This window comes from Lissotriton vulgaris, chromosome 5 (genome assembly GCF_964263255.1).
Source record: "Lissotriton vulgaris chromosome 5, aLisVul1.2, whole genome shotgun sequence".
NCBI classification, from domain to species: Eukaryota; Metazoa; Chordata; class Amphibia; order Caudata; family Salamandridae; genus Lissotriton; species Lissotriton vulgaris.
The window spans coordinates 1,965,523,243-1,965,549,370 of record NC_141693.1 but is presented as its reverse complement, the minus strand read 5'-3'; the positions used below and the strand labels follow the sequence as shown (position 1 = coordinate 1,965,549,370).

Genomic DNA, 26,128 nt, shown 5'->3' with positions numbered 1-26,128 from the left:
TCCTGTCATGATTTAAGGAATTCTGTAGCTTAACAATGGCGACGAGGTTGGGATAAAGACCAAAGGAAGGACTATAAGAAAAAAAAAACAAACAGGACAGTGGAGAAAGACCAGTCTTGAACCAGGCTCCGGACACACCCACCGAGGCGTCAGCCTGCAAGTAAGCAACTATATAAAGACAATTGGACATCAGAGAGCGCGGCAGAGCCCATAGCTCCACGGAGGAGCCAAACTGAGCACTGGGGAGGAAGCAAAAGCGCGCACAGAGGGGTAGACCACCCAGGGCACCCCATACACCACACGACTAAGGGCTATAGCACTGGCTACCTCAGCGAAGAGCGAAGGGGCAGACACAGAGAGCCCCCAGCTGCAAACCGAGAAAAAGGAGGAAAACAGTGCACCAGGCAGCCCCAGAAGCACAGTGGTACCCCACCCATAGAAAGGCGCGAAAAGATGTGCGCACAAACAGCGTCTGCGACGGCCCCGTGCAATTCTTACCCAAGCCATGGGAACCCCTCATGAAGTGGGAAGATTGGAGAGACTATATTGACAACTTCATTGAAGTGCTTGAGGATGAAAACGATGAAAAGTTCACCAGTAAGAGGAAGATGCGGATACTGTTACATAATCTAGGCCCTGAGGGGCTCAGAATCTTCAAAAATCTGATACCCAAACAACGGGGGAGCACAGATGACGATGTGTATGCCCACGCAATTGAAGACTTAAACGAACACTACAAACACGCGGTTTGTGTCTCGATCGACAGATACAACTTCCAGCAAAGGAAGCAACGACCAGGGGAATCAGTGGAAGAGTACGTGGCGGCATTAAGGAAGTTGGCGTCCACGTGTAGATACGATACGTTCCAAGATGAATTCATCAAGGATCAAATCGTGATGCACACCACGAGTACAGCTGTGCAAGACAAGCTGTGGGCCAGCGGCGACGCCACGCTGAAAGAGGTAATGATAATAGTCAAGAGAGTGGAATTGGCGCGAAGATGCGCGAAGGCGGCAAAGAAAGAGACCGTAGCAAGTCCGATGGTTAACAGGATAGAAGACGAGGAGCCCCATAAGGACAGTAGAAGCAAAGGGTCCACATGGAAGGGACCGAACAGGTGGCAAGGGAATCCAGGACCACCGGGAAAACAGACGGGGAACAACAAGAAGGCCTGCTACAGATGCGGAAGCTGGGCACACGAAGCCCATGACAGGAAGTATCCGGCGTTTTGCGCCAAATGTATGTACTGTGGGATCGTAGGGCACTACGAGAAAGTGTGCCACAGGAAGTCCTCCAAGAACATGGTTAAATACATCGACCAAGGACAAGAGGACCGGGAGGAGAATGACCATGAAGATGATGACACCATACTCTGCATTTACGACCAAGTGTTAAGTGTAGACAACAAAAGATCAACCAAGCCGGTGCTGGAAATGACGATCGGAGGAGTACCAATAAGTATAGTGGCAGATACCGGATCGCCCTACACCATAGTCCAGAGAGCGGTGTGGAATGAAACCTTCAAGCCACATTTGGGCCCGGACCTGGAACGACTGGACATAAGGCCAGTCAAGTACAATGGTGATCGCATACCTATGGTAGGGTTCAGGCCATTAAAGTTTGAATTCAGAGGACGCAGTGCCAACTGCGAACCGTACATATCTGAAAAAGGACCATCGGTGCTGGGATGGCTAGACCAGGGCGACCTTGGCTTCAAACTGGACCCAGGAGGTAAAGTGCAGATCCTACTCACTGAACCGGATGTTTGGCCAGACCTGGACAAGTGGAAGAGAGAGTACCCCAAGGTATTTGGAGGCCCGGTCGGGAGGCTCGAAAAGTTCGCGCACAAAATTGTTCTCAAAGCAGGCGCCATACCGGTGTCTCACAAAGTGAGAAACGTACCCCTCGCAGTGAGAGAGGCGGTGCAAGAAGAACTGCAAGAGTTAGAAAGAAGAGGAATCATCGAACCGATCACATGCGCTGAGTGGCTGGCGCCATTGGTAGTGGTCATGAAACCCAGCGGGAAGGTCAGGCTATGCGTGGACCTGAGCGAATTGAATAAGAACATTGTGGTGGAGAAGTTCCTCTTACCAAGGATCGAAGAGATGTTGGCCAAGACGAGAGGAATCAAGTGGTACTCAACCATCGACCTAACCTCAGCATACCATCAAATCGCATTGCACCCGGAGAGCAGGAGACTGACATCGTTCATTACCCCCTTCGGGTGCTACCAGTTCCGTCGCATGCCGTTTGGACTAGCATCGGCGGCAGCGGTATTTCAGAAATTGATGCACCAACTGTTTAAGAATATGGACGACATCCAGTATTTCCAGGATGATATCCCAGTGATAGGGCGAGACAGGTTAGACCATGATGCAAAACTGACCAAAGTGCTGAGAGTGTTAGAAGAAAAAGGCCTCACGGCGGAGTGGGAAAAGTGCCGCCTGGGCATGAAATCAGTGACCTACTTAGGGCATGAAATTGGAGTGCAAGGGATCACACCCAAGACTGAAAATGTAAAAGCGATTTGTGATGCGCCACCACCCGCCAGCAAAGAAGATGTCAGGTCCTTCTTAGGAATGACAGAATATTATACTAAATTTGTGCAGCATTTTGCAACAAAGACGCAGCACATGAGGAAATTAACAAGAGAGAGCTCAGTGTTCTGCTGGACGGAAGAAGCACAAGGGGAATTTGAGAGCATAAAGAAAGACGTTGTGGGAGCCATACCCCTGCAAGGATACGATCCTCATGGTAGTACTGTACTCCCGACAGACGCCAGCGACAAAGGATTGGGCGCGGTGTTGATGCAGGACAGAGGGCAAGAAGTGATGGAAACACTGAGTTTTGCCTCTCGCACATTGAGCGACACAGAAAGAAAGTACAGCGTCATTGAAAAAAAGATGCTGGCTGTTGTGTGGGCAATGACAAGGTTCAGGCAATTCCTGTGGGGCACACGGTTCCAGTTAAAGATGGATCATAAACCCTTGGTGAAGGTACTAACCTCCAGTGGGCATGAAAGTGCCACCCCCAGGATTTCGAAAATGACATTGAAGCTGCTGGAATTTAGATATGATGTAGAGTTCATTCCAGGCAGTCGGAACAAAGTGGCAGACTATCTAAGCAGGTCGGCAGCCATGGAAACTGGAGAAGAGGACCAGGCAGCTGGGGAAGAGATGGTGGCCCTGACGGACGACCAGGAGAAGGTCATCAGCAACCAGGAGTGGAATGAAGCCTACAGTGAAGACCAAGCCATGCAGGAGGTGAAAAAATGCATAGCAAAGGGCTGGCCAGAAAAGAAACACACCAGCGAAAACCTAAGGATGTACTACGAGGTCAGGGAAGAGTTGTCAATGGACGATCAAGAAGTGTTTGTTTATAGGGGAGACAAGGTCATTCCCCCAGCAGGCATAATTCCAAAACTATTGGCGATACTCCATGAAGGCCATTTGGGGATAGGTAAGATGAAATTGAGGACCAAGCAAGGATACGGTATGTCAGGGATTGCTCACAGTGCCAGAGAGCGGACAAGACACTCAAACCACTGCGACCGGCGCTGGGAAGATTTGACCCCCCACAGAACCCTTGGGAGGAGCTGTCCATCGACATCTTGGGCCCGATCTTGGATGGGCAAAAGTATGTGTGCGTCCTCATCGAGAGATATTCGAAATGGCCTGAAATGAAGGTGGAAGAAGTAATGGACACAGAAACTATCTTAAGGTTTTTGAACGACACGTTTGTGAGAAAGGGAATTCCCAAATCCATCCTGAGCGACAACGGCCCTCAGTTTACCTCAGACAAATGGACCAGCTTTATGGAAAGGAACGGTATCCTCTCCAAACACACCTCAATCTATCACCCGGCAGGAAATGGACTTGTAGAACGCTTCAACCGAGTGGTGATGGGATCCGTGCAAGCAGCGATATCAAACAACAAGGACTGGGAGAAAGAAATATGGCACATGATATGGGCGTACAGAATCACCCCCACAGGAACGGGATATAGCCCCTTCCAAATTTTGAGGGGCCGTGACCCCTTCACGAAAGAGAAAACCATAACGAGCAAATGGTCCCCTGCAGTGGTTCAGGCGAACTTGGAGAAAGCACAGGCTGTATACGCAAAAAACAGGCGTAGGAACGTGAAATACACTGGATTAGAAGAAGGCGAGTGGGTGCGAGTCAAGTTGGCGATAATGCAAAGGAAAGGGGATAGAAAATACAGTAAACCCCTGCAGGTTAAGGAGGTGTATGACAGAGGTCCTCTTTCATCATTAACCTACGGGGATAGTTTTGTACATAATGAGTTATAAAACACAACATGGGACATCTGAGAGACTATAGGGAGGCTTTTTATTTAACGTAAGAGATTACTATTAGCATTCTGATTAGAGCTGAGTTCATGGGAATAACCAGATTTATACTCGATGGACGTTGGTCATTTGTATGATGACAGGTGTTGGCTCCCATGTAGAGATAATCACATACATGTTGCAGCCACAGAGACGACTAAGATACAAACCATGATCTCAGTGGGAGCCAATCAATAAATGTGCAGCCTTAAATTTGAGGACATTTAGGACCGCTGTTAGAATCCCGTTGTTAAGACCGTAGTTAGTATCCTACCAGCTAAATAGGGGATGTGCAAGCTTCACAGTTGAGGATACTCAAGACTGAGCTTTGAATAGTGCTGTGGTTATTTAGTTCAGTATATGCATGTGTACACATAACATCTTCTTTTGACACTGCTTTTTTTGAAAATACGTTTGTTTTTGGGATTAGCCACACATTTCATCTATGGGTGGTTTATGTCTCATTTAAGTCTTGTTCACTTCCAGGTGCAGGGCGTATAAAGTTGTCTGACATTGAATTCGACCATTGATTAAAGTTCACGGTTCGGAACTAAAAACGTCATTGCGATAATGTCACTTTGTAGTTCTTTGCTCCCATGTTTATGCGCCCAGTTTTATCTAACTTGTCGGTTTTGTTTGGTGAAATATGATAATCGGGGTATGTGGCACCTCATTAGAGGGTACGGTAAGACGCCTGGCAACTACCGGATATCAATTTCTTTTAACACTTTTTCTTAGAACTACAAACGCCATGTTCAATGACGTGATTTTGTAGTAATTTTTGTAGTCCAATACTTCCGCGTTTTCGCTCTATGCACCGAACAAGTTGAGTCTCTGAATACAAACTCGAGCCTAGTGGGGGTCAGTTTATCTCGGCGGGCCCAGGTTACAACTTTGAAGGAGGTTCATGTGCCGTCGGCGAGATACAACTTAGATAGACAATAAGTTTGTCTGCTGAATGGGTGTGGCTGCATATAGTCCCCAGAGCCTTTTTAAACGAGCCTCCTGCCCCGTTCGTTGCCTCCCCCAAAACTCAGGTTAGTCTTGAGGCAACGACGGACAGGTAGGCTGGAGGATCGCTTGGCAGCAATTCTGTATGGGTTTACCTAATAGCCATCACTGGGAAAGTTTTCTACACCACCGAGGTAGCTTACACGGCTGCTTAGCTACAGTTTGGATTAAAAGCTCTATATCAAGCACCATACCAGAGACTATCTTATATCTACTGAGTTGGTGGTCCTCAAGGGTACTCTAGGCTTGTACCAGACATTTATTTTACCTGTGTATGTGTATATAGATCTTTATTGCTTTACACTGCTAGGGGGTTTTGTCTCTTTGGATTGTAATTACGTAATATGAGTACACTTTCACTGTTGAGTGTTCTGCTGGGTTGTAAAGAGTTCTTGACGATGCACCAGACAGCTACCCTTAATTTACCTCCTTCTGAAGAGGTAGAGCTAGCGAAGAGGGCCACAGAGTATTAGAGCAAATAAAGGGACTGAAGATATTCAGTACCATATTTCTCTACCCTTTTCTGCCTTTTCTTTTACAGAGCGGGGCCTCAAAAATCCTGAGCACGGTCCAGGTGACGTGAGGTCCAGTCCCCGGTCAAGCTGGGTGAGCTTATAGATCATCTTAGAAGTATTATTTTATTATATGAACTTAACAAGGAAGAGTACGTTTATGTTTATTTATTTGTTAATTATGCTTCATTTATTTGTTGTAGATGCCATCTGCATTCCTTGATGCGGAAGATTAGTGCATAACAGGTTGTATTCACTCAACCTTTCTTGTCCTATTTAACTTTTGATCAGTTGTAGGGATTTTGTGGATTACCTTTTCTGTTATTCGCACCAGACTTCCTCTGGGGAGGATTTACATTTCTTTATGCAGTAGCAATAATTTAGAGCAGAGACCCTGAAGAAAGCCTAAGGATTATTTGCCTGACTGGCTGAAACATGTTGGCCCTTTTTGGCAGTCATTTGTTTAAACTGCCCTTTGCACTGTTCTGTTTTTAATTAGGGGATGTGTCTTTTCTCTAATAAAATGTTTTCAATTTACGGACACATCACCCTATTTTAATTCATCACATTTTTGTGTTCTGCACTGCACTTCATTTGTCTTGAGATCAACTATTCAGTTGCTCTTTGGTTTTTCTTAAGTGACTGTAGGTGTGATCCAGCCCACTTCCGTAGGATTAGTAATACGTCTCTATGATTAAGAGACATACCACTTCCTCAGTTGGACGACCAAATGATAAGACTGATCACGTCGATAAGTTGATGGCAATCCAGACAAATGGGCTTGGATTTTACCACTTATCATTTTAGCATTTCTTCTTTATTTTGAGTTCTCTTTTTTGGATTTCTTTGTGACTTGGGTACTAACTTACCTCTGTGAAGTTAAGGATAGTCCGCCATAGTATTGGCCTGTAGACCCCCGGTTCGTTCTGTTGTTCATATGTCAGTATTTGGGGATTTGAACCTGGGCTGGTCTTTAAAATTTTCCCTATGACCCTTCCCCTCCTGGTATTGTTGTAGTAGTATCTCTAAAAACCTGGCAGGGCTTAGCTAGACCCATCTATTTGAGTACTTTTCTATGTTCACTAAAATAAAATACTATTTACTCCACACACAAAAGCAACCCTAAGCTCTATTAACGTTTCAGGTGCCCGTAGACTCGGCTGCTCTTGATGCCCCTGCCTGCTAGTTTCTCAGGGTACCCTGGAGGTCCATGAAGTTTATTTTAACTGTATCCCTGGTAATATGGAAGTCATTATAGCAACAGCCTCTACCGTTACAAATACAGCCTGAGCAGGTGCAATTGGATATGATGCAAGAGGGGCCAATTGCCTTGGCAAGATATGGCAGGTGATGCCTATTCAGCTCTGAAGTAGTTGCTATATATAATATAGTGTGGTGCAGTGTAGTGTAGGTGTTCAACAGAGTATGCCACTATTTTGCTGGTCCTGGAGGGTAGTGCACAAGATGAGGCAGCCTGGGTGATATCAATTCAAGAGTGGTGGGCTCAGCTGGTCTCATTCCTCAACCCTCATAGCATAGCTGATAAGATAGCACCTGCAGGAGAGTCACTGTAGTACTTAGTGTAAACTATGTAGTTCTGAGTGTTTTACACAGAGTACCACTGAGTTGATTCCATATTGATAAAGTGATGTCTTTGTTATTAAATCAAACATATCTCCAATGCAAGTGCAGGTACTAGTGAAGGAGAGGGGGCTTCTGGCCTGTAGGATACGCATCCACTTAGTTTCTTCTCACCACCTTTCTTTTGCGTGAAGGGTCACTAACCTTGTTGTAGAGAAAGAGGACCAGATGCAGCGTTTTTAATTATCAAGGGTATGGGGTGCACAGACAGGAGACTGGTATTGCCCCCCTCCATGTCACTTTCACCCATGTAGCCTCCTGGGCACCTTGTCTGTGATATACTTTATGAAGGTCACTCTTGACCTCCAAAGTGGAATACATATCCCGAACTTTGAAGACCTATCTGAAGGCAAGAACCTAGAGACAGTACGAAGATGTCCAAAGCACCTATCATTACTGGTCGTGGTCCACAACCAACTTCCAGAGGCACAGTACAGCATTTCTGCAAGACCATATTGACCAATACAATCATACTTACTAAGGATAGGATGCATAACATGAAAACACTATCTTTCAAGCTTCAAACTTGTTTTCTTCTTGTCTTCCAGATAGTCCAGGCCGAGCCCCAAACCCCTCACAAGTTCTGGATGTCAATGAAGCATTTTACTCCCTAGTGAAGGCATCTGTCAAGAACCACTCCCTACTCCTGAGTGCTGAGGTGGACTCTGAGGACCCCTTAGTCCGTCACCTGAAGGCTCCTGCCTGTTATGTGGAACTGAAAACCTGCCTAATGCGAGGAGACCCCGGGACTGTTTCAAGGTCAGATTCCCTTTTATAACGTGTAGATGAAGGGGTGTATGTATGCTGTCCACCCAAGGCGGGAGGACAGCAAAGCTACAGAGTATTGCTCAAACCAACGGCGGTTTGGGGTCTCTTTGGTGACAATCTTCTGGAATAATGCTCTGGGGTTTGAGGGTCCTGGGTGGTGCTATAAACACATCCCTTTTGTGATCTTGTCGAATGGAGTGTATTTAAGGCATATGACATCCTTGCTACTCCTCTGCTTGATTTGCTTAAAGCGCCCTCCATTCAGACAGCTGAAGAAAGCAAGGCTCGGAGAGAGGGGAGAGGATGTGCTGGTGCGGCCATAGCGGCCAACTTTAGAGCTGGGGAACGAGGGTCAGGTCTTGGCAACAACTCAACATCTTGTCAAAACAGTGCGTAATCTTCCTGTGCCTACAAATATAAAAATATGCGAAGAACTTGCATGAAACAAATGTAGTTCAGGCTAAACTGTTCCCATGAGGCACAGGGTCAAGGCTGATTTGCATATGGCCATGTCTGAACTGGGGTGGTGTGGAGTACAATAAAACAATGGATTTAGGCCCAGTTTCTGTACTGGGGGGAATGTATTACATTGTTCTGCATTCTGTCCATCAATTGTTGTTTTTGCATTTGTCACCCCGAGTGGGATGGGTATGCTCAGACATGAGTCCCATGCTCTCCACACCACTGGAGTCAAGCTATCCTGGCTGAAGACGGCTGATAGCCAGAAACCGGTCCTAGGATGCTTGATTCCGGTCCAGGAAAGACATGGCTTGGCAGTTTGGGCTGGACTGTTCCCATGAGGCACAGGGTCAAGGCTGATTTGCATATGGCCATGTCTGAACTGGGGTCGTGTGAAGTTATTATTATTATTATTATTATTAAATTTTTTTATAAAGCGCGTAGTCACCCGTGGGTATCCCAGCGCTGAAACAAAACCCTAACCAGTGAGAGGGGGGGGGGGGGGAAGGGGGTACAGCAATTTTAGACAGAAGCAATTTTAAACAGAGCAAAAAAGAAGTGGTTAAAAGCAGTTTTAAGGGAACAAGTGGGCTTTGAGTCGTTTCCTGAATCGTAAATAGTTTGATTCTTTCCTCAGGTCTCGAGGAAGAGCGTTCCATAGGCGTGCTGTGTGGATCGAGAAACGTCTTCCACCTGTTCGGGCTTTTTTGAACCTGGGCACGATGATGAGGGACTCCCTGTCTGATCGGAGAGATCTGGGGGCTTTATAGGGTTGTATGAATTTCCTCAGAATGGGGGGGCCCTGATTCTGCACTAGCCTATGAGCCAAGCTTAAGGCTTTGAATGTTATTCGTTCTCTCACAGGAAGCCAGTGGAGGAGCTTCAGGGCAGGTTTGGCCGAAGCTCTGGCAGGAGTATGTGTGAGGATCCGGGCGGCAGCATTTTGAATTTTCTGCAGTTTATTTAAGGTTGCTTCGGGTGCGCCCAGGTATATAGCATTGCTATAGTCAAGCCTGGACAGAATGAGGCCTTGAATGAGAAGTCTTTGCGATGTGGGTGGAAGGAGGGGCAGAATCTTTCTCATCGCTTTAAGTAGGCCGAAGCAGGTGCCTGCTACTCTCTTGGCCTGCGTAGTAAAAGAGAGATCTGTTTCAATCCATACTCCCAGGCTTTTTACTTCCTGTTTGGGAGCAGGGGGGGGGCCCAGACAGGGTGGCCAGGTGTTCAGAGGGAAGGTGCATCCTTTCTGACCCAGAAGGAGAATGTCAGTTTTCGAACCATTCAGCTTTAAGGCTGAGTTATTCATCCACCCTTGGATCTGTGTTAAGCAGTTGAATAGATCCGCTGGCTGTTGACTAGGGTGGGAGAGGGAGACAACTAGCTGTGTGTCATCCGCATAACTGACAATGCTCACTCCGAACGGGATGACGACCTCCTCCAATGTGGACATATAGATGTTAAACAATGTGGGGCTCAGGGAGGAGCCCTGAGGCACCCCACATTGGAGGGGAGTATCGGAGGAGCGGGTGTTATTTTCCCAGATCTGGAAGGATCGTTGGGCCAGAAAGGAGGAAAGCCAGGATAGAGCAGTGCCTTCAACTCCTACCTTCTTAAGCCGTTTAACCAGAAGTTGGTGGTTGACGGTGTCGAAGGCCGCGCTCAGGTCGAGAAGGATCACTGCCACTGATCCTCCCTCGTCTAAGAGCGCTCTGGCCTCTTCCACCGCTGCCAGGAGGGCGATGTCGGTGCCTTGTCCTGGGCGAAAGCCTGTCTGCGAGTTTTTTAGCAGATCATTAGATTCAAGAAACTGGGAAAGTTTCTTATTCACCAGTTTCTCCGCAACCTTGCTGGTCCCGGGGAGGAGGGAAATAGGTCGGTAGTTGGCCAGTTCAGCTGGGTCTAAGGAAGGTTTTTTTAGCAGCGCCTTAACGACTGCCGCTTTCCAACTAGGGGGGACGACTCCCTGTTGAAAAGAGGCGTTAATCAACTGGGTGAGGGGGGGAATGATGATGGGAGCGACTTCTTTAAGGGTTCGTAGCGGGGCGGGGTCCCTAGGAGATCCGCTTTTGATGGATGTGAGCGTAGTCTCTACCTCTTCGTTGGTTATTTGTCCCCAAGAAGTTAGACGAGGTGTGATCAAAGTATCGGGGGGGGTCGTCCGTTTCACTCGAATTAGTCGGAGGGATGGAGTCCAGGATTTTTCGGATTTTTCCTTGGAAGAAGCTGGCTAACTGATTACATTTTTCCTGATCTGCCTTTGGGTCTGGGGGGTTTCTAGGGGCTGTGTCGGGAACCTTAAGGAGCTCTTTGAGGATGGTATATGTTTCTTTACTTGAGCAGGCCGCTTTTTCGATTCGTTCCTGAATGTTTGTCGATCATAGATTTATAAGCTAATAAGGAGGTGTCATAGGCGTCCTTATTAGCGTTGGATTTCTCTTTCCTCCATGACCGTTCAGCTCTCTTGCAGTTCTGTCGCAGCAGCTTGAGCTCTGGGGTATACCATGGGGCTGACGGTAGACGCTTATTGTGTCTGAGAATGGAAGTTTTGGGGATTAGGGTATCGAGGGAGGAGGTGATCCAGGAGCAAAACTGTTCATCGGCCGTTATGGCGTCGGAGGAGAGCACTGGGGTGGTATTAGAGAGGATGTCCGACCATTCCGATGTGACGAGTTTGTGCCATCGTCTGTCCCTGACTTTGATTTTCCCGGGCTGGGTGGTCACGATAGGGGCCTCCCAAGAGATGGGGACTAAGAGATGATCAGTCCATGGGAGTGGCAAAGGTGGACTGGTGGTGATATTAGCATTGGTGAGGACGGGGTCTAACAAGTGTCCTTTGTCGTGGGTGGGCTCCTTGTTGACTAACCTGATATTAAATGACAGAAGGTCCGCTAGTAGGTCCGAGGCAGCCCGGTCAGTGGGATCTGTAAAGTGAAGGTTCAGGTCGCCTACGATGAGGAAGTTGGACACGGAAGTGGCTAGTTGAGAAGCCGTTTCGGTGACTGCATTGAGAAATTTCCCAAGAGTACCCGGAGGCCGATAGATCAGGAGTCCCGAGAGGGAGTGGGTCGGGGAAAACTGAAGGGAAAAGTGGCAGCTTTCGGAATTATCAATTTGGGCGTCGCTTGTTCTGCAGGTGAGAAGTTCCCGATAGATTATGGCCAGCCCACCTCCTCTACCTCTTGGTCTATGGAGGGTTTGGATGAGGTAGCCTGGGGGAAGGGCGGATACAGCATCCGCATCGGAGCTGTCAGAAAGCCAAGTTTCTGTGAGAAATAGTGCATCCAAGCCTTGGTCTTGGATCATCTCGTTAATTTCTAGTGCGTGCTTGGGGAGGGAACGACAGTTGAGAAGACCTAGCTGTAGTCCAGGATTGGCTATGGACTGGGTGGTTGGATAACAGCGCGTACAGCTTGTGAAGGAATTATCTGTGTTGTGAGTATAACGGCAGCCCGGGTTTTTTTCGGGTCGGAGATTCAGAAGCGTATCTGCTGTATACGTCAGGCGGCTGAGGGGTAAATTTGGCAGAGTCTCTGGGCCTGGGTCCGTCCGGGCCCGGACGGGCACAGACGGGCTTGCCTTAGGCGCGCCTTCGGCGCGCAAACGGCGCTCCCGCTGCGCTCGTCCGCTGCGCTTCCTGTGCATGCACATTTCTAGGTGGAGGGGCGTGGCCTCAAGGGGGCGTGGTCGGCGAGCGCGCCTGGTCTAATGTGCAAAAAAACTATGGATTTAGGCCCAGATCTCTGTACTGGGGTGAATGTATGACATTATTCTGCATTCTGTCCATCAATTGTTGTTTTTGCATTTGTCACCCCGAGTGGGATGGGAATGTTCAGACGTGAGTTCCATGCTCTCCACACCACTGGAGTCAAGCTATCCTGGCTGAAGACGGCTGATAGCCAGAAACCGGTCCTAGGATGCTTGATTCCGGTCCAGGAAAGACATGGCTTGGCAGTTCGGGCTGGACTGTTACCATGAGGCACAAGGTCAAGGCTGATTTGCATATGGCCATGTCTGAACTGTGGTGGTGTGGAGTGCAAAAAAAACGATGGATTTAGGCCCAGATCTCTGTACTGGGGTGAATGGTATGACATTGTTCTGCATTCTGTCCATCAATTGTTTTTGCAGGTACGGCCATAGCGGCCAACTTTAGAGCTGGGGAACCAGGGTCAGGTCTTGGCAACAGCTCAACATCTTGTCAAAACAGTGCGTAATCTTCCTGTGCCTACAAATATAAAAATATGCGAAGAACTTGCATGAAACAAATGTTACATTTAAATTCAATAAGCAGCACAGACACAACGAAGTAGGTTGAAAAAAGCACCATGCATGCTCATAGTTAAAACAACATAGAAGATCATGTGGATGGAAAGAGTATTTCAGCCTTGGGACACTGATAAGAAGACGGCACGGAGAACAACAGGGAATGGTATGCTATAACCAATAAAAACGGAGGAAAAGTAAGAGGCAAGCACATGGACGAATGAAAAGGAAGGACGGGATGTAAGCCCCTTTTAAGATTTATTTTAAATGCAATAGACTTCACAAGCACAGTGCCGGCGAAACCTAAAAAGGAAGACTTGGGCTTTGCCATTGGGTTTAATGGCAAAATTAAAACTGCTCAGCCAGCCAGCAATGACAGGCTGGGAAGCAAACATTTGCCTTGTCATAATTGTGGTGGCACAAATAGTGCTGCAGTCCAGGAAAGACCCTTTAACTTACAGGCCGTAGCTATCCATGGTACCATATACTAGGGACTTAAAGTAAGCTAAGGCATGCTAATTGGTGATAAGCCAATTACACATATACATTTAAAGGGTCAGAGCACATGCACCGAGGCCTGATCAGTGCATTTCAGAGCCATTACGTCAATACCTAGGGTCAAAAGTGGCAAAAAGTGGGGGGTGAACCTGCACCCTCACACCCCTCCACACCAATCAGTCTTTGATAACTAAGCAAAGTGGGTTGACGACTGTCCTGCTTAAGACAGCTGTTGGAGCTATTTTTGAGTTGGCCAACAAGTATTTGATCCTTAAGTCAGGCCTGCAGTCTTCTCCCCTGTTCATACATGTATAACTTTTGATCTCTTTTCACTAGAAACAATGTGTTGCATGTATTGGTGTTGCTACATATGCTCTGCATACTCCTGCTATATAGTGTTTGGCTTGAATGTTTGCAAGATGTTTTTCTTCAAAGAAGTTTTTTGTGTTATGAGGTAAAGTGACTCCTTCCCTAGATGGTAAAGCAAATGGGCATCGAATCCATGTTGATAGTTTTTTTTATCCACTGTCAGGTTCGAATGTGTGCCAAAAGGCCTCTGTGTTTTGTGACTTGTAGTGCGTTCAGTCGCAATGGGCTTGTTGATTGAGTTTGCTGTGTCATCTGCTGTGTATGATTCTTTTACCACAATGCCTATGTGATGTCTCCAGTGCAATGTACAATTCCTTCGAGTTTGTGCAATCTCCTTATCCATCTGTTTGAGACTCCGAGGGTTTGAGACTCCGAGGGTGACAGGTCTTGGGTATTTAAAATGACCGCCTGTGTGTATGTTGTCTTGTGTATCATCCCCCTCTCATAATAGTATTAATTTTAATAATGATAATAATAATAATAATAAGAAGAACAACAAAAATGCTGATGGTCCCCCGAGAATTGCATAGAACACACAAATAATACTAATAGTGCTCTGTGTATTCTGGGTTACAGGTTCATTCCAAAGTAGCAGAGCTCGGTGATGGGTTCACTCTGAAGCAGTGGAGCTGAGTGACGGGTTCATTCTGAAGCATCAGAGCTGGGTGACGGGTACATTCTGAAGCATCGGAGCTGGTGATGGGTTCGTTCTGAAACATCGGAGCTGGGTGACGGGTTCCTTCTGAAGCATCAGAGCTGGGTGATGGGTTCATTCTGAAGCATCAGAGCTGGGTGACGGGTTCATTCTGAAGCATCAGAGCTGGGTGACAGGTACATTCTGAAGCATCAGGGCTGGGTGATGGATTCATTCTGAAACATCGGAGCTGGGTGACATGTTCATTATGAAGCATCAGAGCTGGGTGATGGGTTCATTCTGAAGCATCAGAGCTGGGTGACGGGTTCATTCTGAAGCATCAGAGCTGGGTGACGGGTACATTCTGAAGCATCAGAGCTGGGTCATGGGTACATTCTGAAGCATCGGAGCTGGGTGACGGGTTCATTCTGAAGCATCAGAGCTGGGTGACGGGTACATTCTGAAGCATCAGAGCTGGGTGACGGGTTCATTCTGAAGCATCAGAGCTGGGTGATGGGTACATTCGGAAGCTGGGTGACGGGTACATTCTGAAGCATCAGAGCTGGGTGACGGGTACTTTCTGAAGCATCAGAGCTGGGTGAAGGGTACATTCTGAAGCATCAAAGCTGGGTGACGGGTACTTTCTGCAGCATCAGAGCTGGGTGACGGGTACATTCTGAAGCACCAGAGCTGGGACGGGTACATTCTAAAGCATCAGAGCTGGGTGACAGGTACATTCTGAAGCATCAGAGCTGGGTGACGGGTACATTCTGAAGCATCAGAGCTGGGTGACGAGTGCATTCTGAAGCCTCAGAGCTGGGTGACGTGTACATTCTGAGGCATCAGAGCTGGGTGACGGGTTCATTCTGAAGCTGGGTGACGGGTACATTCTGAAGCATCAGAGCTGGGTGACGGGTACATTCGGAAGCATCGGAGCTGTGCAACAAGCTCACTCTGAAACAGCAAAGTTTGGTGACGGGCTAATTTCAAAGGATCAAAGCTGGATGAGCAATGTGTTCATTCCAGAGCGGCAGTGCTGGGTGACGTGCTCATTCTGAAGCATCAAAGCTGTGCAACAAGTGCACTCTTTCCCTCACTCCCTCAGTTCCCCCACACCAGCCCTGTCTTTCCACCTGAGTCTCTGACACCGAGCACTGCAGAAGCTTGGGGTCATGCTTTCTCTCTCATCTACTTTAACTCTCTCCCACTGTTCCTCTACTGCCCCCTTCTACCGCTGCTCTGCAGCAGTTCCATGCTGGCATTTGTTATTGGGTTTGCCAAAGCTGGATGCTTTAAAAATTGTGCCAGCATCATACATGCAACATTTGCAAACTGCAAAGAGGGAGATTTTGAGAAACAAGTCGAAAGAATTTATTTTCCCCGTTGTCTAACATTGTAAAAGAGGTAATTTGAGGCAGGAAACAGCTCAAATAAAGCTGTTTTGGGCTTAACAAATTGTGCGTTTCCCACCCGAATCGGGTCTGCAGGCAAAGCCAGTAGCAATGACTGGTCATCTTATAAATGTATTTTGTATACTTTTAGCATGACCACCTTGATGTGTGATGCAATATGGCATGATGCACCGTGGTATCCACCTTGAAAATATACAAATGGTATTCTTAATACTTTCAAGATGGCTGCCACATTGTTTCATGCAATGGGAAACATCCTGTTCGAGGCATATGAGCTGCAGATCGTACACTTTGCATTAGATCGCCACCAGGTGTTGGACTCGGATGATTCCAGGTTGTTGTCTTCTTGGAGAAGTCTTTGTAGTCATGATATAGGTGACTCCTCCCTTGGACAATACTGCGCATGGGCATCGGCTCCATCCTTAGATTGTTTTTTTCTGCCACTGGGTGCGGATGAAAGTTTCTCTGCTCCGGCTAGAAAGACTTTTCCAGCAACTTCAAAGCGCAAAAACATCCTACAACTAATATCGACATCGAATATAATACTTTCGACGCCATCGGCTCCATTCCAGTTCATCGACGCGGGCCGTTGGGCCTATCGACGCTGTGCGGCCTACACCTCATGGACAGAACTCCGTTCAAAAGATGCCCGGTATGTCGAGCACACACATAGCGATCATCACGAGGTCTGCAACCTCTGTCTGTCGCCAGATTACAACGAGTCGGCCTGCACACCTTGTGCATCCTTCCGATCAAAGAAGACCACCCGGGATAGGAGGGCCCGTCGACACGAGATGAGGAGATCAGCCCCAGCACCGAAGAATATCTTCGATGACGAGGTTCCGCTTGTTCCAGAAGAGGATTCGCCTGATCTCCAGATCATATCAGAGGCAGAAGACTCAGATGACTCGATTCCATATCGTCAATCCGTGAGTACTCCTGCCCCTGCACCACATACAATGCCCAAGCCAAAGGCAAAGGTCAGCACTCCGCCCAAGGGGCCCAGTCAAGACCGAATACTTCCTCCTAAAGCCCCGCCGTCGAACCCGGCACCGAGAAATACAACTACGCCTTCAGGTGCCGATTCCACCACCTCCATCCGCACCAAAGCCCAAAGATCCTTCGACACCGGCGCCGAGTCCTAAAGATCCTTCGGCACCAAAGCCTAAAGAGGTACCGACACCAAAAACTGTACCTGTGCCGGCACCGAAAGAAGCTCCGGCTCCAAAGCCGTCGACTTCCAAACCTAGAGAAGGGAAGCCAAAGTCCGACGCCACAAAGCCGACGAGACCAGCTTCCACACCAGAAACTCCTGCTTCAGTGCCAAAACCCACAAGGCCTGATCCGAGGTTCCTAAGTCCTCGAACATGCCTACCAAGCCAAAAACAACACCTTCGGCACCGAGAACTCTGCCACAGGAAGCTGTAACACCTCACAAGGCAAAACAACCTCTATCTGAATCGAAAAGATCGACGCCAAAGAAGGTTGTAGAGGAAGAACAACTGTTTAAACCAGATCCTAAACAAAAGAAGATCTATATAAACCCACAGACTGGACATGTAGGTGCTATACTTCATAAAAAAAGACCAGCAGAAATACCACTTACACCTGTAGTTCCTGCCAAAAAGAAGGACTGTGCAACTTCTCCTATGCACCCTCCCTCGCCTGCACCTTCTTCCTCTCCTGTCCCTCCTTACATATCACCTCAAATCCCTCCTGTCCTTTCTCCTGCATCATCACATTCACATCACACTGATGATGAGTATGATTTAGGTGGTGGAGGGGGTCCACAAGAACCACATGCATACCCAGACCCAGATACAAATCCTATAGATGAAGATATCTATAATTTTCCACCACATAATGTGCCTGACATTCCTGATCCACAGTCATACCCGACAAAACCTTGCCCTCCAGAAGATATCATTGGCTTTAATCACCTCTTAAACAGAGCTGCTATCTACCACAACGTCACAATGCATTCTGATGACATTGAGGAAGATTTTCTATTAGATACATTTGAGCCATGACAAAGATCTACTCAAATTCTTCCCATGATTAAAGGAGTCATTAAGCATGCTCCGGAAATATTTAAAGACCCAGTACGCACTAGGGTATTAAATCCAAGAATAGAAAAGAAATATAGGCCTGCACCCTCTTATCCAACCTATATTAGAGGACATCCGCCACTAGACTCTTTAGTAGTGGCCAATGCAAGGAAAAGAGCGAATTCCCAGACTTCTGGGGAAATGCCCCCACCTGACACGGAATCCAAAGTTATTGATGCGTCAGGTAAAAGAATAGTGGCACAAGCTACAAATATATGGCGCATAGCAAATACGCAAGCCCTTCTCTCACGTTATGACAGAGCTCACTACGATCAATTAGAGACACTACTGCAACATCTCCCAGATCAGTATAAAGATCGGGCAACAGAGCTCATACAAGAAGGCAAATTAATTTCAAATGCCTCAATAAAATGTGCACTAGATGTCGCAGACACAGCATCTAGAGCTGTAAATACTAGTGTCATACTCAGAAGACATGCGTGGCTGCACATTTCCGGGTTTAAACAAGAGGTGCAAACCACAATTTTAAACCAGCCTTTTAATCAAAACCAATTATTTGGCCCAGAAGTAGACACTATACTGGAGAAAATGGAAAAAGACACAGACACTGCAAAGTCTATGGAAGCTTTACAGTCCACACAGGCTAGAGGTTCTTTTCATCGCTCCTTTTATTACGGAGGCTCCAGACAAACTGGAGCAGATACCACAGCATCTTTCAAGACACAAGCACAAACATCCTCTAACAAAGGGTATTTTAGAGGAGGATAAAGAGGCAATAATAACAAGGGAAGAGGGCGCGGTAACAACAACAATCGTTCCTCTTCCACACCTAAACAGTGACTTCCCTCTGCTTCCCCAACAGCATTTCACTCCTGTAGGGGGCAGATTAACACAGTTCCTGCCTGTCTGGAACTCCATCACAACAGACAGGTGGGTGAGACAGATTATCCAACACGGCTACTGCCTAGAACTCACAGCGACCCCCCCGAACATACCACCCAGGCAGCGTCCTATGTCTACAGATCACCTGACTCTGCTTCAACAAGAAGTTATAGCACTTCTACAAAAAGATGCAATTCAACTAGTTCCGTTAGAAGAACAAGGAACAGGGGTTTACTCGCTGTATTTTCTAATTCCCAAAAAGGACGGGACACTGAGACCAATTCTCGACCTCAGGCCCCTCAACCATTACATACAATCAGATCATTTTCATTTGATCACTCTGCAACAAGTGCTCCCACTACTGCAACAAGGCGATTTCCTTTCAACACTAGACCTAAAGGACGCCTATTTTCACATTCCAATACATCCTGCTCACAGGAAGTACCTAAGATTTATAATACAAGGACAACACTATCAATTCAAAGTCCTTCCATTTGGTGTCACAACAGCACCACGGGTGTTCACAAAGTGCTTAGCAGTAGTAGCAGCACATCTCAGAAGACAACAGATACATGTCTCCCATTATCTCGATGATTGGCTCATAAAAGCCAAATCATTCCACCAATGTGTACAACATACACATTAGACAATTCAAACGTTGCACAACTTAGGGTTCACAATCAACTACACAAAGTCGCACCTAGAGCCTTCGCACGTGCATCAGTATCTAGGAGCTACCATAAACACATCTACAGCTTTAGCGTATCCCAGTCCAGCCAGAATACAGAGCATTCAAGCCTTAGTCTCCACCTTTCAACACCAACAGTCTCTCGAAGCCAGAGTGTTCATGAGACTAATAGGCATGATGGCATCTTGCATCTTCATAGTACCACATGCAAGACTGCAAATGCGTCCATTACAAGAATGTCTAGCACAACAATGGAATCAGGCTCAAGGTCAGCTCACAGACCTGGTGTTGGTAGACAGTCGTACGCATCGCTCTCTGCAATGGTGGAACACCAAGAACTTAACAAGAGGACGTCCGTTCCTCGAGCCTGTCCCACAAATAGTGCTCACAACAGACGCATCCCTCACAGGATGGGGAACCCATCTCTTACACAATACTACTCAAGGCCAATGGAACAACCAACAAAAACTGTTCCATATCAACCAACTAGAGCTACTAGCAATATTCTTCGCACTCAAGACTTTTCAACTTCAAGTACAGAACAAAGCTGTCTTAATCCGGACGGACAATATGACAGCAATGTACTATATACAAAAACAAGGGGACACACACTCTCTACAACTGTCCCAGATCGCACGAACATTTGGAGATGGGCCATTCCTCAAAACATACATCTGTTAGCGGAACACCTTCCAGGAGTTCACAATCAGATAGTGGATCTGTTAAGTCGGCAGTCACAACACATTCACGAATGGGAACTACATCCACAAGTGCTTCAACCATTCTTCCAACAGTGGGGGCATCCACACATAGACCTGTTTGCCACCCACGAAAATGCAAAATGCCCAACCTTCGCCGCCAGGTTCCCACACCCACTGTCCAAAGGCAATGCAATATGGATGAACTGGTCAGGCAAATTTACGTACGCTTTTCCGCCTCTCCCCCTCATTCCACTAGTAGTGCGCAAGCTTAAACAACAATCTCTCAAGCTCATACTGGTCGCTCCCACATGGGCACGCCAACCGTGTTTCACCACACTACTAGACCTTTCTCTGGTTCCACATCAAAAGTTACGGCTCACACCCTCGCTGTTAACACAGAACCATGGAGAAATCAGACACTCAGACCCAAACCAACTAAATTTGGCGATCTGGCTCCTGAAGTCTTAGAGTTTGGTTATCTAAACCTACCACCAGACTGTATGAACATCATTAAAGAGGCTAGGAGACCCACTACTAGAGCGTGTTATGCCGCTAAATGGAAAAGATTTGCAATATATTGCAACAATAATGACATTGATCCACTGGATGCTTCCATTCAAAATATCTGTTACCTTTTACATCTACAAAGGTCTAATTTGGCATACTCTTCCATACGCCTACATCTTGCAGCAATCTCTGCGACTCCCTAGCCTCATTTTTCCACAACAAGATTACAGACATCCACAACAGCTTTGACAACCAACCCGGAAACCAACCCACCCTACCATTTGCTGATCATCTTCCCCCCGTGAACACCCTTAACGACTGGAACCCAATCTCCACTGAGGACACCATCCGCCTGATGAATTCCATCCACTCAGGATCCCCCACAGACCCATGTCCTCACCACATCTTCAACAAAGCAGACACCGTCATAGCACCGCACCTCCGAGACGTCATCAACTGCTCCTTCAACTCCACCACCTTCCCGGAAGACTGGAAACACGCTGAACTCACCGCCCTTCTGAAAAAACCCACAGCGGACCCCACCGAACTCAAAAATTACCGCCCCATCTCGCTTCTTCCATTCCCGGCCAAAGTCATCAAGAAAGCTGTCAACAACCAGCTCGCCGCCTTCCTCGAAGCCAACAAATCCCTCGACCCCTCACAATCTGGCTTCCGAGCAAAACACAGCACTGAGACCGCCCTCATCGCAGCAACAGACGACATCCGAACTCTACTGGACAATGGAGACACAGTCGCCCTCATCCTCCTTGACCTCTCTGCAGCATTCGACACAGTCTGCCACAGCACCCTTTTACAACGCCTCAATAACATCGGAATCCAAGGAAAAGCACTTGAATGGATCACCTCGTTCCTCACCGGAAGAACCCAGAGAGTCCGCCTTCCACCATTCAAGTCCGAGGCCTCTGAAGTCATATGCGGCGTACCACAAGAATCCTCACTCAGTCCCACCCTCTTCAACGTATACATGAGCCCCCTCGCGGCCATCGCACGCCAACACAACCTCAACATCATCTCTTACGCGGATGACACTCAACTGATCCTTTCTCTCACCAATGATCCCAGCACCGCCAAAACTAACCTACACGAAGGAATGAAAGAAGTTGCCGAATGGATGAAACAAAGCTGTCTGAAACTGAACTCAGACAAAACAGAAGTCCTCATCTTAGGTACATCCCCCTCTGCATGGGACGACTCCTGGTGGCCGGAAGCCCTCGGAAAAGCACCCATCCCAACAGACCACGCACGGAATCTAGGCGTCATCCTGGATTCTTCACTCTCAATGAACAGACAAGTCAGCGCCGTATCCTCTTCCTGCTTCAACATTCTTCGCATGCTCAGAAAAACATTTCGCTGGATCCCCCCCGAAACAAGGAAAACAGTCACCCACGCTCTGGTCACGAGCCGACTGGACTACGGAAATACCCTCTACGCAGGTACTACCGCAAAACTCCAGAAGAAACTCCAACGAATCCAAAACGCCTCAGCCAGGCTCATATTAGACATCCCACGCAACGAACACATCTCTGGTCACCTTAAAGACCTCCACTGGCTACCCGTCAATAAGAGGATCACTTTCCGACTGCTTACCCACGCACACAAATCACTCTACGACATCGGACCAGAATGCCTCAACTCACGACTGTCCTTTTACACCCCCTCCCGCCAACTACGTTCTTCCAGCCAAGCCCTCGCCACTGTACCTCGCATCAACAAGACCACCATGGGAGGCAGATCCTTTTCATACCTGGCTGCTAAAACATGGAACTCACTCCCCGCTTACCTTCGCCTTACCCAGAACCACCTAGCATTCAGAAAGCAACTTAAAACGTGGATATTTGACAAGTAATCCTCCTCCCCTTCCTAAGCGCCTTGAAACCCTCTGGGTATGTAGTGCGCTATATAAATTCTATGACTTGACTTGACTTGACATTGCAGCCTATTTACAAAACAGGCAGCACCTATCTCTTTTTAGAGAACCTGCAATAAAAGCATTTATGGAAGGATTAAAAAGAATAATCCCACCCAGGTTGCCACCTTCTCCAGTATGGAACCTCAATATTGTCCTTACAAGACTCATGGGACCCCCTATTGAGCCTGTACATAAATGTGAACTGCAGTTTCTAACATGGAAAACTGCTTTCCTTGTTGCCATCACCTCTCCCAGAAGAGTAAGTGAAATACAAGCGTTCACTATACAAGAACCATTTTTTCAAATACATCCTAATAAAGTGGTTCTTAGGTCTAATCCAACATTTCTTCCAAAGGTTATCACTCCTTTTCACCTAAACCAATCTGTAGAGTTACCTGTGTTTTTCCAAAACCCAGACTCTGTAGCAGAAAGGGCCTTACACACATTAGATGTTAAAAGAGCTCTGCTATACTACATAGATAGAACTAAATCCTTTAGAAAGACAAAACAATTGTTTGTATGTTTCTCTCCTCCACACAAAGGCAACCCTATCTCTAAAGGTGGGATTGCCAGGTGGATTGTAAAGTGTACACAAATATGCTATCAAAAAGCTAAACGTACACTAACAGTTCCTCCTAGAGCACATTCCACTCGCAAACTAGGAGCTTCTATGGCTTTCTTAGGAAATATACCATTAGAGGACATATGCAAGGCAGCAACATGGTCTACACCACATACCTTCACTAAACACTATTGTGTTGATGTGCAAGCCAAGCAGCAAGCTGCAGTAGGCCAAGCTGTCCTGAGAACACTATTTCAAACTACTGCAACAGATAACAAGCGACCACCGCTAGGGGAGACACTGCTGCACAATCGATGCAAAGTGTACGATCTGCATCTCATATGCCTCGAACGGAAAAAGCTACTTACCAGTATGCATCTGTTCTTGGCATGTAGAGCTGCAGAGTCGTACTCGCCCTCCCGCCTCCCCGGGACTTGTATCCATTCCAGTTCTCATCTTACTTAGATGCACACGCATGGACATCCTATTTTTTCTCTTCACTTATATTAACTCCATCATTTTCCATCATGGCGAAAAACAATCTAAGGATGGAGCCGATGCCCATGCGCAGTATTGTCCAAGGGAGGAGTCACCTATATCGTGACTACAAAGACTTCTCCAAGAAGACAACAACCTTCAATCATCCGAGCCCAACACCAGGTGGCGATCTAATGCAAAGTGTACGACTCTGCAACTCTACATGCCAAGAACAGATGCATACTGGTAAGTAGCATTTTCCTTACCCTGCATTTTTTACACCGCAAAATCTTTTACAACGCAGGGCTTTACACCGCAAACTATTACAACGCATTCCCCAAAGTAACGCCCCGTGGAATTAGAATAGTAAATTGTGTTTTAATGGGGAATGCGTTGTAATGAATTGCGTTGTAAAGCCCTGCGTTGTTAAAGATTTTGCGGTGTAAAAACTGCAACGTAATGGCACGTGGGGTAAAAGTGCACGGGGTGAAGTGTCCTATTCATTGCAATATGGCAGCTATCTTTATAGTGTAAAACTGTTATTTTCTATACCTTCAAGATTGCTGCCTCTTTGTGTCACACATCTTTCAGGATGACCTGTTCCAGCACAGTTTTGAAAGCATTGGCAAAGCAATTGCACTAAACAAAATGCATTGACAAAGCAAGGCTCCTCAACTTCCCTCTTCTTCCTACATCAGTCCATGTTTCGTTTGACAGCTGTGACTGTCTATCCTTTTCCATGTGTGAAATGTTGCAACAACAATATATGTTCTCTTTGACAATCCTTTTGCAAATTTACAGTTACTGGATTAATTATTATCTGGTGAGCTATTCATTTTGCCAAGTCCTTCATGCATACATTGTTTAAACAAAACATTTCAGAAAGAACGTCAATTAGTTGGTAACCATGAGTATCTGTTTGTACCTATTGTTTGCTCTTTGGCGCTGTCTTTGCTTCCCCTACTCGTAGGGTTTATGAAGGGAATTAACAAGAAAGTTAATGGCTGTAGAAATCTAATTAACCTGCTTACTCTCTTTAGTTTATTTTCTGTGTTTTTGTGTCACTTGCACTCCTTTCTATGTCCTAGCAGCAGGAAATAGACGGCTGTGGATAAAAGTGCTCAAATAAATTATAGAAATAATGAATGGGTGGCTAAGACTTCAACCCTGGGATGGCTTTCACTAGGGTGAAATGATGTGTCATGTCCCTTCTGCTGTCTCTGACATATTGTTGAATTGATGGCTATTAAGTTTTGTCAACTTAAAACATTGACATTGCCGACTCCTCATTAGGTCGAGCATTCGAGCCTTGTATATACTTTACTGTATACTTATTATTTACTTATATGTACTATGTGGGCTCTGGAGACTAGTCCTAGGACTTGTCTGATTCCCCCTAGGGACTTTTTTTTCTGTTCAAATGCCTCTATTTAACTGCCTTGATAGAAAACGACCAGCAGAGGTCAGTAAAATACCAGAATTCCTTTCTGCTGAGAGACTTTCTTCTTTTTCCCTTTTACTGGCAACTGCCTCTGTTTAACTTTCTTCCATGAGTACCCCCGTGGACAATATTTTTTTCAAATCTTGCATTTTCAGTGATATGACCACCGAAGGCCCTGATTTCATATTAAAAACAGAGCTTTGCAGTATACCATTTCCCGCTGAAAGGCAATATTTCTCTCCGTGTGTTCCCATGCCTAGTGTGTCACGCGGTTTGGTGTTTACATTCCCTCCATGTTAAAGAGCAATAGATGTTTCGGCACCCAGGCTAATGTGCTGCATAGCTCAATACATATAAGGTCCCAAAGGCGAGACCGATTGCATTGCAAATGCTTGTTTTTTCTCACTTACTGGTGCAGCCAACAGGCAAAAGACCATTACCAGATTACACAGACTCCTCTCTGCTCCTCACACCTCACGTATGTGGCATGCTGCCAATTGACCCTTACCAGAACACAAGGACTCTTCCCTGCTGTTCACTCCTCAGTGTTCATCACTCACTGATGGAGAGCCCCAAAAGACCAGGACTAGCCCACAAGGACCAAGGATGGGGTAGGAGATGTGTGCAGTTCACAGAAAGAGGACTTTGGGACCAGGATGCAGCTGTTCAAGGCCAATGGAGTTTCCTAAGAGAGCAGAGGATGTGTGCAATATAAAGAATGCCCCCCAGGTCCGCCGGGCACTTTTATTAAATCTCTCGAGGAGGTTATCGCCTCGCGAGTGCTCAGGTTCTCCAAATTCTTGCTGCTAGGCGATTTGAATATACACTTGGAGAACCTACTGGCTCCAGGGACGAGGGACTTGCTGGACCTATGTAATTTGACCCACCTGACACAGCAGGTCCCCGACTCCACTCATAAATGTGGTCACCTGTTAGACATAGTATGCTCTAATTTTAAG

At 46.8% G+C, this 26,128-nt stretch overlaps 1 protein-coding gene across 1 annotated transcript in view; it reads left to right on the top strand.

Annotated features, from left to right (window-relative positions):
• The window catches only part of LOC147717895 (decapping and exoribonuclease protein-like), a 91,713-nt gene that overhangs the window by 27,826 nt on the left and 37,759 nt on the right, over positions 1–26,128 (top strand). The window contains exon 4 of the mRNA XM_086924665.1: positions 8,061–8,271. Coding sequence (XP_086780791.1) covers positions 8,061–8,271 — 211 coding nt within the window. The remainder of the gene's footprint in view (positions 1–8,060; positions 8,272–26,128) is intronic.